Consider the following 13,150-nt stretch of genomic DNA (forward strand, 5'->3'; position numbering starts at 1 on the left):
TATTTCAGCTGAGAAGTGGAGCTCATTACACAGGCTCTGCTGCCTCAATGGGAGAGGAAGCAGGGTCAAACCATTGGCTCTGCTAGAAGCCCAGCATTAGGCACAATCTGCCTCTGAACTGTGCTGACAGGTCAATATACCGGTAGGAAAAACAGTCTATAAATTGGTGCCAGAGTTTTTATTTTCCTCTTCCATCCTTTTCCTTTTCCTCTTGTGTGTTGTGGGGTTTGTTTGTTTTCTCAGATTGTAAACTTGTAGGTAGAGAGTGTCTTGTTTTGATTTTATGTAAATCACTTTAAAGGCCTTTTTGGCTAAAGAGCAGGGTAAAGGTAAAGGTACCCCTGACCGTTAGGTCCAGTCATGTACAACTCTGGGGTTGCACACTCATCTTGCTCTATAGGCCGAGGGAGCCGGCATTTGTCCACTGACAGCTTCCAGGTCATGTGGCCAGTATGACTAAGCCGCTTCTGGCGAAACCAGAGCAGTGCACAGAAACGCTGTTTACCTTCCTGCCGGAGCAGTACCTACTTATCTACTTGCACTTTGATGCGCTTTTGAATTGCTGGGGGGGGCAGGAGCTGGGACTGAACAACGGGAGCTCACCCCATCACGGGGATTCGAACCACTGACCTTCTGATCGGCAAGCCCTAGGCTCTGTGGTTTAGACCACAGCGCCACCCACGTCAAAAGGGTACATATGCTATAAATAAAAAATAAAGCAGAATGCCAATTGAATGCTTTGATAATTAATTCACAGTAATTGCTGTGTGCCAAATAGCACAATGGATTAACATCAATAGCATAGCAAGACACCCTCCTCAAATATGCCACAAGACAATTTGTGTGGTGTGCCTACCATTCAATTTCTATTTACTATTTCTTTTAAGGGACTTCCAAGGAAACAAGAGGAAAAGATGTTGAAGGTTCTTCCATCAGCCGCAAAGCTTTGACTGAGCTACATCTCCCTATTTGAATTCAAGAGTTGACAGAGTTTTCGTAGGCCATGTAGTCCCATTCCCTGCTTGAGGCAGAAAATCCAGAGGAATATAGGAAGCAGTCTTGCATATCACTGGCCCATCCAGCACAGTAGCGTCTACACTGACTGGCAGCAGCTCCCTAGCATCCCAGGCGGCATTCTCTCCCAGCCCTGTCTGGAGATGCTGGCCTGCCCAGCCAGTGCCTGTAGGGTTTCAACAATGGAAAGCCTATCTTATAATTGGTTCTATTGTTGAATTTCTCCAACCACTAAGGTGTTTTTCTGAATGTTCAACCAAAATCTACCTTCGTGTAACTTAAGCCAATGAAATCTAATTTTGTTTTCTGAGGCAAGAGAGATTCCTACATGCCAATTAGAACAACAGCTCTTAGAAGCAAGGGCTGCCTGCTCAAGGCCATTCCAACTCCAACTACAAAACTGTAAAATTTGGACTTTACTCTATGTGGAAGTTATGTTAGGAGATGTATATGTCTATCAGATTTGTATCACAAGCAATAGGACTTATTATGATGTTACTGTATTAGCACTTTATGTATTTTGCACTATACATTGTTTTACATTTTTTGGCTTTTATTGTTTTTATCTGCTGTATCTCATCTTGTAAGTCACTTTGAGACCTTTGTGGGTAAAAAGTAATTAAAAAAATATTAATAACAATAATTGAGTGTTGTTTTTTATATTTTAAATGTTAGGAACTTTTGACCTAAAGAGCCATGCAACAAGAAGCACTCTAACAAGATCCTTCCCACCCCCATTTTAAAATGGCAACATCAAATAGCCAATGTTTCAGTCATCATTTTTGTTCAGTCTTATGGTTATACTATCCTATGGAATAATCTTCACTTCTTAATAGTGATAAAAGTGTAAGTTTAAGAAAGGTAGTTCAACCCCCCCATTAGATAACAAGTACACTTAACATTAAGAAGACCTTTGAAAGAGGTATTGAACAAACTGGATAGGAACTGCATGCAGATTAAGAATCTTTCCTTTGACATTCACAAAACCCAAAGTAAATGTTATCTTTCCAAAATCAGTGAAGATGCAAAGTAATTCCATAGAAGCACATAATCAGATTATAAAGTCTTAAGCAAAGCCTTAGTGGGTCTGTGAAATACTGTGGTGCTACAGAAAACTCAACAGTTAACTGGCAAAACTAAAGTGAGAGGGGAAAAAAAACCATGCATTCAAAATAATATAAGAACAGATAGGGAAGAAGGGATGGTAAGTGATAAAGAAGATGGGGTAATCTTATAAAATATACACAAAAATGATACAAATGCTTAACTCTGCATATAAATAATGCTTATTTAAGGTAAGGGAATCTGTTACTGTACTTTTAAGGCAACAAAGAAAAGAATAAAATTATTATGCCAAGCATTTGTAGAAAAAGGCACCTCTGAAGTTATGTCTTTTGATTTCTTAAGTGTACTTCCTATAAAAACAAGCAAAATCCCAAGTGTTCAAGTATTTGAGGCTGGAGTTTGAAACATTCCAGCATTGTTTCCTGCTTCTCTAGAAGTAGGTAAACACCACAATTAAAAAAGTCAGTAAGCAATGTATGTTCTCCATTTTTAGCAATACTGTAACTTGGATCTACTTATGACAACCTGCCTTTCTAGCTTTTTCAAATTACTTTAACTTTACCTATTTGAAGAGCAAACTAATGGTACTACACTAATTTACATTCCCACTAGCATCAAAAGTATTTTGAGTGCTGCAGAGCAGTGAATGACCTCATGTTTCTGCAAGCACCAACAATTCCTCTAAATGTTTAATGGTATTTTTAATGTTCTATTATATGTGCATAATTGCTGAACACCATCTTGATACTTCAAATGGGGGGGTGCAAGATATAATATATACATATATTACCAATAAGTAATATAAAAAACTGGGAGAAGTTCTACTTGAATTTCATGTTAAAAGAGCCTTCCTGCCTAGGATCAAGAAACAAACTGGGATGGAAGTCATCGTCCCAGCAATAAGCAGAATCTTTGTTTCCCTGTGAAGCTTATCAGCCTATCTATCCAGAGAATCTTGGGTCACACCAGTGTAGTACCCCTGAAGATATACTTCAAACTGTAGTTTGGCCCTCTCTGTTACTGCAGGACACCTAAAATTGTGGCCAGACTTCACTGTTTTGTTAAAGTGCCACTACAAATTAGAGTGCTAGGTCCATGCCTGGACCATAGTGAATGTACCAGAAAAAAAAGCCGTTCAGATGAACATCTGAATATTTTACTGTGTTGATGGAAAAAGTATATCTGGCTTGATGAATTTGTGAAGGAGCTCTTGTTAGTTTTCTGAAGTGCTGTCTGTCCAACCTGGTCTTCACTGAGTGATTATGGGTCCTTATCCACACTTCAAACCGAGATAGTTTGAGGCCCTAGAAAGTGGGCTAAAAACCTCAGGGATGTTTACAGTCTTGTACTGTAACCTACATTATTGAATGCCTACAAGTTTTGACACTTACCTGATAGAGCTCTTCTAAGTTGTACTTAATTGAAGTGCTGTTCTGAATAGCTTCTACAGCTTCCTTCAGTTTTTGCCAGGTTTCATCTGTGTAATTTTCAGGCAGTTTAGGTTTATCTACAAGATATTAAAAATTAGTGTCTTTTACAGCAAATATATGATTTAAGAACGTAAGAACAGCCTTTCTGGAGCAGACCAAAGGCCATTTAGTAAGCTTTCAATAGTGACCTGCAAGATTTACTTCTATGTCAAAACTCATTATCAAGGAAGCATTTGTACTTATGCCTACATACAAATAATCCCTCTAGGAGATGCTCAATATACCAGTTTCTAGACCTTGTCTCTGAACAATACAGATCTCTTCTAAACTGACCCATCAGAATGGTGAAATGGTTGAATTAGGGATGAGTCAAATGGATTGTAGATCATGGGGACTTTACCACTGAACTCGACAGTTCTACTAAGTAATAGTTGACCAGTAGGTTGCCTTGGATTGCCAATTCCTGCCCCCCCATTCAGAACTAAAAAGCATTTATATTTTAAAAAGTCAACTGCTGTAATGTACTGTGTGCAAAGCTTTCTTATTATTTTTCAGAATCTTCAGTATACAGACAATGCAGCAGTCTGCCTCATGAAACGGAAATACCACAAGGAGCACAATACACAAGTATTCTAATATGCAAGTCTAAAAGGCAGGATTCAAGGTACTGGCTTTTAGCTTACCATGTTCTAAGCATTATATCCTACTTATGATGTGGATAACATTCATTCCTCATGCCCTGCCAATTTCATGGATCAATTTTAAAATGCCCCCTTAAGCATATCATTTGTGTGGAGTTTGAAAACTCCATGTGTTCTTATTTACTCAGCATCATTCCAACATAATGTAAGATTAAACTGATTAGTAGCCAGGGCTAAGCAACCCTGACTATTGCAGTAGATTTTAAAACTTGTATCATTCTCTACTGATTACTTTTATAAAGCAGATGCTAAAAACAGAGTTGAAAATTTAGGTATACTTGCTCCACCAGGATTTGCATAATGGTACACAATAAGCAGCTCTTGAGGCACTGTGCACATTCCTCATGTGGCCTAAACATCAGATTTCCAGTACAGTTTATATGCTAGCAGATGATGTTCCCTTTCTATAGTTATCATTTCAGCCAAAGATGTCTCCTATCCTCATCCACAGACATTTCTATACTCTTCAATTGTGGCAAGAGTGGTATATATACCCAAGGAAAGGAAGAGAAACACAGACTAAATATGCAAATTCACAATACATCCTTGGTACCATTAATTTGTCAGTGAGGCATTTGCCCAAAAGAAGCATAAAAAGAGTCAAATGGATGCTCAGTGCGAACTGAATTTATATAAGAGTCAGGAAATGGAAATACAAGATTCACATTTATCAGTCAGAAGCAAAGAAATGAATGGAAAGTGCATGGGAAAGGCAAACACGGTTTAACAAAAGACAGCTTGACCTGCATGTTAAAGGTAGACAAACAGGAATGTGTGTATGGTGGTGAGGCCAAAATTACAAAAAATATTTTTTGGAATTACAAAAATAAGGACCATCTGTATTGTTTTTCTTTTGTAGAGTGATGGAAATTACAGCCAATACACTCTAAGAAACAGCCAATACACTCTATCATTTCCTGAAGTAAGATACTTCCTTTAAAAATAAACAGTTAATTAACTTGATTAGGAAGCAGAACTGTTTTGAGACAGATATTTTTAAAAAAAAAAATCAAAGAGACATAACAATGCTCTTCAAAGCCAGAGATTAATACATCAAAGCCTGCTTTATCACTCTTGGTATGTGTATATCCATAAACTTCCCCCCTTACGCATACAGATACCAAAATTCACTAGAGAATATTATATCAACCATTCACCCTAAGGTGAGTTGCAGCAGTTGCAACATAATATTAGAAACAGTTTTAAAAAACTAACAGAAAGAAGGTTGGTGCCCCCAGGTCCCCCATGACTTTTTTTGTCTTTTTACTGCAACAAATTAGCATTACTACCCCATTTGAAGTAGTTACCTAGTATTGAGACTTTTGGTTAGGAATGGGCAACCTTCCCACTTCTCAGATCTACTGGTACTTTCTTTTTTACTAGACTCTCAAGATTTGCCAAACAGAGACAAATGCAAAAGAGGTGCAGTTAGAATTAAAGAACAAGGTGCCTCTGAGCACATTCTGAGCTTAAGAATTCCTTTTCAGAACCAGAACCGAACAGCGCTCAATCTATCTAAGGAGTGCTGCAACCCCAATTTAACACCCACATTACATCCTGCTTTTTTTAAAAAAAAATGAGTGTTCAGGCAAAATCTTCTTTGGCTTCCTCTCATTCTGCATCTAGCCTCCTCCATGTAATAAATATATGTATGCTGATTACAAGAATAATTTTAAGCTTTTTACTTGGAACTCAACCAAACATTGGAGGGAATATTTGACATGTTCTCATATGGAGACACATGCCTCAGGGAAATATAAAATTCCAGAAACGATAGGATCCTCTCATATCCTTCCATACCATCCAAGATGAATGTCTCTGGCAAACAACTGTACATGGTTAACGTTATATTTGTGGAAATGATTGTATCCCTACAGTTTTCTCCTAAACTGACTGAGAAATAGGGAAATGAAGAAATAGCTGCTACCCCATTCCAATGAAAACTCCCTGTGTATGATTTTAGGAGAGGTCAAGGATGCTCTGCCCTGTTCTGTACCAGCACTACGTACTAGTACTTCAGAACAGAGATCCTCACATGCAGCTGCAGGAAATAGCATAGAACTTTGTTTGAAAAATCTCTAAATACTTCCTTATGTAAAAGAGCTGTAATTTCACATACATGTTTAAGAAACAGAAGCATGTGCATCAATCTAATTTTTTCTAAGTTGCAACTTAAAAATAGTCTGTCTTCAATATTATTTCTTTTTGTCACACTTTTAAAAGTTTCACATTCCGTTTAACTCTAGAACTGCAGCAAGAAAGAGGAAACTGGAGCATGGATGTATAGTAAAGACCTGGGGATATGTTGAGGGGAACTGGCTTGATTTTTGTGCCATTTGAGAAGGAATGAGAAATTCCTGTCCCTCCCCTCTGCAATCACCAATTACAGGGAGATTAAATTCCACAAAACAAATCTCTTTCAAACCAGCTATATGAATGAACACCTGACACTTGTTTGGTTTGGCAAAAATGAAAGCACTACATTTGGGAATAAAATTGTAAAGGATCCCTGGTAAGTGGCCTGGTTTCCTCTAACAAGGGATTCCATGGCAAAGTGGTGAATATGATCCGACACCCCAAAGATTTCTGCAAAGTACGTGCCATTCCTCCTTATGCAGATACACATTTCAGAGATAAGGAATGAAATAACCATGTTACCTTTAAAGTTCTTGATCACTAACTTCTTGGCTGAACCAGGTTTACTGTTGGCAAAACTGGAGACAGTGGAAGAGGCAGCTTTGGTCAGGCCATTTGCGTGGTGTCCCACAGCTACTGAGGAAATTAAGAGGCTTTTGTTTTTGAACTGCTGCTGGTGGTGCTGCTGAGAAGAGGCAGCAGGTGATGACGATGAAGAAGAGGAGGAAGACTCTTCAGCCATCTTCACATCAAGTCCAAAAAAATCCAAGGAGTCCTCAAAGCGCAACTTCTTCTGCAGGTAATGGTTGGAAGAGGCAACTCCTGATGAGGAGGAACAGGAGGCAGAGGTGGCAGGGGTGGAAGTGGTGGTAGTAGTAGCAATAGAGGATGTGGAAGAGTTATTTCTGGGAAGAACGGAGGAGCAGGAGGTGATGGATTCAACCTCTTCTCTATCAGTGCTGCTGCTATTACTATTTAGCTTTCTCTTCTTGGAAGATGATGATGGGGTGCTGCCGCCGCCACCACTGCTGCTGCTGCTACTACCATCAGTGGCAGGTCTGACCTCCTGAGCCGCTGCTGCTGAGGGGTTGGGGGAAGTGAAACCTGTGGGAAACATGAACACCACAGAGGTGAGCAGGCTGAAGGGCATCAAATCCTTCTGGTGTGACAGGTACGCAGAGCAAGTTGCGGAAGATCTCTGCCGCCTCTGTCCAGGAAGAACAAGTGCCTCCTTGCCAGCCGGTTCGCTTCTCTTTTCTCTCTCAGGAGGAAAGGAAGCCTTTGCCCGCCTTCCCTTCACCCCTTCTCGCTTGGATCGAGCTCTCAGAAAAGGCGTCTGGCTCCCCGAGAGGGGAAGGGCAGCTCCGCCTGGCCACCCTACCCTGGACTCCCGCGAACGTCTCTCAGCGACTCTGCCTCTGCCCGTCCCCTCACTTTCTCAGCTCCCAGAGGCGGCCAGGGTGCCCTCCACTCTCTGCCTTGCTCCTTTTCCCGAGATCACCTCTCTCCCGAGGAGGGGCGGAGAGGGGAGCCGGGCTCCCTTTCCCGCTCCCTCCCTCTCTAGATTCCCCGCCACCTCCTTCGCGGCCGGGAGAGAGGAAAACGAACAAGGGAGGCCGCCGCGCCGCTTGTTATTGTCAATGCTACAGGCACAAGAGGCAGGGAGCCCAAAACATGGCGGCACATCCGGCCGCTCGGCATGCTGGGAGACCAACCCCGCCCGGAAGCTCAGAAAGGGGCGGCTGAGGGGCTCTTCGGCAAGGGAAACTCCCGCTCCGGGTGTGGGAAGCCCGCGGGGGGACAATCCCGCCCACCCTGCCCCATTTCTCTCACTCACCTGCTCGCCCACTCGCCCCCGAACAGGCCCCGGGCCCCAACGTTCCCCCCCCGGCTACCTGGCACTCGCTTTTCCTCCTGCCCTCTGACCTACCGGAAGTGATCATGTTGCCGGGCGGCTGCTGCTCCTGGTGGTGGCGGCGGCGGCGGCGGCGGCGATGCCGGCGGTGGTGGCGCGAGTCCTTCTCGTGCCCAGCCGCGGGGATCAGGGTCGTTGCGGAGTCTCGCGCTCCAGCCTCTGGGGATGTTTCTTCGCGGGAAGAGGCGGGGTTGCCGCCTCCGGCGTGCTGCATCTCCTCGGCGAAGTGTGTTGGCAGGTCTCCCGAGCCACGCGGCTTGCCCTGGTCCTGTCTTGCTGCTAGCAGCAACTCTTGGTCCTCCTGGTCTTGGGTCTTGCTGCTTGCAGCAGCCCTTCTTTTGCCTGCGGGCTTCCTTGGCTTCGGGGTTGCCTCACGCACACGCGAGCGGAGGAGCTGGAGCTCCTTGAGAAACAACCTCTCCCTCTCACTGCTCTCTTCTCTCTGCCTTTTTACAGGGGAAAGGGTGAGGAGGCGCGTGTCCCACCCCCTTTTTTTTCTGGACAGAAATTGGTTGAGGGGATGGTCCTGGTTCCCGCCACGCCTCCATGCTTTAGGGTTTTTTTTATTGCAGTTCAGGAACAACGTTAAGTGCGCCTTCACTTTTCACCTACATTTAATAATAAAATAAATAATAAATAATCATCATGAGCAGGACGAGTGGGAAGTTGGCCTTGGTAGATAGTTTCGTCCTCCTTGCTGGCTTAGCTGGCTTGCGTTTTTTATAATTATCAGCCTGAAGTATAGATCGTATTTGCATTAGGGAAGGTGAGGGGTGAGATGGAAGCATCCAAAATGCTAATCAAAGGGTTAAAACTTACAAGGGCAGTAGAACTCTCTGATGTCATACATCTGAGGCAGTTATGTCAGTGGATACAGTTATGACAGTTATGAACAGCCTTTTGTGTGAGAGCAGCTGAAGTGTTGCACTGCTGTTTGCCTCAGAGTTAGTCTGTAACAGTATTTATCTTAGATACAAATCTATGTAAGATGTACTGTACAGCATTAGCAATTTAAGACCTATACTGTATGTGTTTTATATTTTAACCTGCAAGTGAACTAAGTAAAAGTTACTGTATTTGTTATTTAAACTTTAAACAGGGAGTGTCTTCTATAGTTTTTATAGGAGTAAAAATAGAACTAATTAAAGGGTCAAACTACCTGGGTTGTTTTCCGCATAATTCTGTAGAGTCTTATTTCCCACAGTGGGGACATTTAGGTAAAATATATTTAATGTTATGTTTAATTTGTGGAGGAAGGAATCATTTCACAGTGGATCCTACCTGTGCATTGTTATAAGAATGTAAGGTCTCAAATACATAAATGTACAAGGCAAACACATACATGAATATATAAACCATATGTCTGAAAGAGTACAGGAAGACAGTCCTGAAACCATTTTGACTCTCCCAAACTGACCAAATGTTTCTCTGCAAGGAGGAAGGAAATGAAAAAAACCTCCCCATTGTCTCTGTGCTCACAAATCCTGCACGTTTAAGGTATGAATAGGGTGAGCCTGTGACCTGGCTCAGGAATTAAGTATCGTTACAAAAGAATGGCCAGGCTGCCCATGTGATCCAATCAGTGACCATTGGCAGGTTTTTTGCCAGACAGGATTTTGCTGGAGACCACCTCGTTCTGTGATGTATGTATAATGTATTGGGGTGGTGGTTGTCTTGGGCTACACCCCTTCTGTGATGTATGTATGATGTTTCTGGGGGTGGTCTTGAGTTTGAGGGTGGGCAATTCCAAAAGTCTATATAAGGGCTGGCACACCTTTGTTCTGGGTTCCTCCTCTTTCCTGCTTGTGGTGAGTGAGGACCCTGTGCAACAGTTTAATAAAGATCAGGCTTAATAGCTGCTTTGCTTCTCAGTATTCTCTGGTTAGCCTCTGTTATTTTCTCCTACCGATAGGGAACCCACTTAAGGACTCTATACGGGCTCTTGGGTACCCCATAAGGGGAAAAGGGCAGTTTCTGTTTACAACAGCATATATGCTGAGAAATAAAGTTAATGAGGAATTTTAAAAAGGAAGCATGATTATCATTTCACTCTTGTTTACTACAGAAGACAACTAGATGACCCTTGAAGTCAACCAATCCTACAATTCTATGATTCTACTAGGGCATCGTGATCTACCGGTAGATCACTTGATGTCTTCTGTGGTAGATCACTGGTACATCACTGGCTCCCTCCAAACAAGCTCAACAACTTTGGCTCCCCTAAAAAAAAAGTTCAACAGTGTTGGCTTGCACCCCCCAAAACAGGGCTTTCCTTCTGGAAAAAAAAGCTAAACAACTTTGACCTGAGCCCCCAAAAAGGGGGTATGTCACTGCCAGTTTTTTAACTCTATGAGGTAGATCGCAGTGTCTTGGGAGTTGGCCACCCTTGCTGTAGAGGACAATGAACTCACAGTATGCTACATTGTATATTAAAAACAGCATTCTACAATGTGAACCTTCACACACCAAAATAGCACTGCTCCCAGATAAACACACATGTGAGGTATTAGTAAGTTTAGAAAAACCAGAGAGTTTACACAAATATAAAAGAAATATCCTGAAGGAGCAATCCAGAATAGTAAAATGAGGTCAGAGCATGCTTTGTGGTGGTGAAATATTGATTGACTTGGGAGTGTGAGGAGGAAATGTAAGAGTAAATTGGAAAAAGTTATGATTGTCTGAATGGAACTCTGAACCAAAGGCATTCTGCTCTGCAGTGTTTTGCCATTTATCTCACTTTGGGACCTGGAAATCATGTCATTTGCCCTCTTCATGAGTACATTGGAAGCTATCTTATACTGAGTTAAATCATTGGCCCCTTGAGCTGATAGGAGTTGTAGTTCAACAACAACAGGAGGAACAAAGGTTCCATGCTCTCTAGAAAGATGGCGTTTGGACTACAACTCACATCAGCCCCAACCAGCATGTTCAGTGATCAGGAATTATGGAAGTTGTAGTTCACCAACACCCATGGTCTACCCTGAGTGGTAGCAGCTCTCTAGGCTTTCCTAATATGACTTATCTAAAGATGCCAGGGATTGAACATAGGATCTTCCAAGCTGTACCGTATGTGACCTCAGAGACACAGTATAGCTATCCTAAATATACACGCAACTCAATAGTAGCCTTTTAGGACTTCTGTTTGAAGAAGACTTCTTGCAATTCAGAAGTTTGTCAACTTTGTCTTATACAAATATAATGTTTCAGAATGTGGTGCTTGTAGATACGTTAAATCATGTGAAATGGAGTCCGGCAAAATCTCCAGGAGAAGGAGGGTAGGGCAGGAAAGTTGTATTGTTTTCCACAAGTATAGAATATAGGAACTCTACTGTCCTAGTTTTGGTTTGTTTTTATTTTGAATAGTTTTAAAGTCAGATAGCTCAGCAGTGTTAATTGCAACACAGAGACAAGGAGTGTATCTGTATTATCTGTTTTGCTTTTACGTGGGCTTGAAAGCCATATATTTTAATTGGAGGACAAGCACTGGGAGTGCAGCTGCTTTGGCTCAGCGTTTAGCTGATAAGGAATGCTTAGCCACTCCAACTTGCCTGAAGGATACTCTGTAGTTTTAACATGGTTACCGCATAAGCACGGACCCGCAGTGCTTTATACAAATCCTCCAGAACTTCACTGCCAAATTTAGTCCAGAAATCTATGCTAGACTATTGTAACCCAGCAATAGGATCAAGGGAGATGGGGGTAACTGTAAATAAATTGTAGCAAGATCTTCTTCTTCCCCTTCCCCTTCCCCTTCTTCTTCTTCTTCTTCTTCTTCTTCGATCACTCTTAGCCGAGTAAGATTGTCTTTCATAAAGACGGTTTTAATAATGAGTCCATAGGTGATTGTGGAAGCCAATTCTGGATCCACACGTCCTTCCACAGTGGGGACATTGGTTTCCTGGTGGGAGTGGATCACGGTGTGGAGTTGCCAAGTGTGCCTTCCTCTTAGCATGTTTCTCCCTTGCGTCCTGAGTTCGAGTGTCTTCAAAGCCCATTACACCTTTGGTAAAGGCTGTTCCCCAATTGGAGCGCTCGTAGGCAAGTGTTTCCCAATTGTTGGTGTCTATACTACATTTTTAAAAATTATCCCAAGTAAGAGGTTTTGCTACATGTTCTTCTAATGAAATCTTAGTGAACTGGTCAATTGATCTGGACTTGATACATATGCTCATAGGCAACCTCAACTTCCTTCATGGTATGAAATCTCAACAATGCAGAATAACTATATTTGCATAGTAGGCTCAGCCACAACAGAAAATTCCCTCACCATGGGAACTTTTATGTGAACAACGTTTATTGTCTAAACAAATGTGGAGGGAAATCTTTTGTGTGCCTTAATTGGTACACTGGTCAGGTTAGTGGAGACAGGAATTCTGACTAGCCCTGCAGAAAATACCTACCAGCAAAGAAACTGAAGTGATGGTTTGAAGGTACATCAAGATGGGGATAGCTCTGATTTTGCTAAGTCCCTTTCAGATTATGTAACTAAATAATTAAATGACATCTATAAAGATAGGAACTTGAATTCAGAAACCTGCCTTTGCACCAATATCAAGAGATGGGTTTAGATGAGTTCTTCTCAATTCTTAATCTAAACCCTTCAGATCCAAGGCTACTGATAGTGGATGAGAATGCTGACAACTCAATTGCTACCTTCCAAATAAATTATATTGGCCCTCCACCTAATCCAATTTGTTCAAGACCCAATCTGGTATCTTTTGATGGAATTTGGTAGGTTTCAGGTCAGCTCTCCACATTTCCTGCCCTACAGAAAGGAAGGAAAAGGCAGCGAACAATTGATTAACAAACATGCTTGGAAAGGTATGAGAGGGAAAGTCCAAATTCCAATGATGATTCTTCTAGGAAGAGGCCTGGCCTTCAGACAGATT

At 42.0% G+C, this 13,150-nt stretch overlaps 1 protein-coding gene across 1 annotated transcript in view; it reads right to left on the reverse strand.

The window, feature by feature from the left end:
- CUL4B (cullin 4B) overlaps positions 1-10,278 on the reverse strand; it is a 31,993-nt gene extending 21,715 nt beyond the window's left edge. Inside the window, exons 1-3 of the mRNA XM_035113778.3 lie at positions 8,277-10,278; positions 6,869-7,450; positions 3,471-3,586 (exon numbers count right to left, since the gene is read on the reverse strand). Of these exons, the coding sequence (XP_034969669.2) occupies positions 3,471-3,586; positions 6,869-7,450; positions 8,277-8,475 (897 nt within the window). The 5' untranslated portion in view covers positions 8,476-10,278. The remainder of the gene's footprint in view (positions 1-3,470; positions 3,587-6,868; positions 7,451-8,276) is intronic.
- Between the last annotated feature and the right edge of the window lie 2,872 nt (positions 10,279-13,150).

This window comes from Zootoca vivipara, chromosome Z2, assembly GCF_965207765.1.
Source record: "Zootoca vivipara chromosome Z2, rZooViv2.hap1.1, whole genome shotgun sequence".
Taxonomy (NCBI): domain Eukaryota; kingdom Metazoa; phylum Chordata; class Lepidosauria; order Squamata; family Lacertidae; genus Zootoca; species Zootoca vivipara.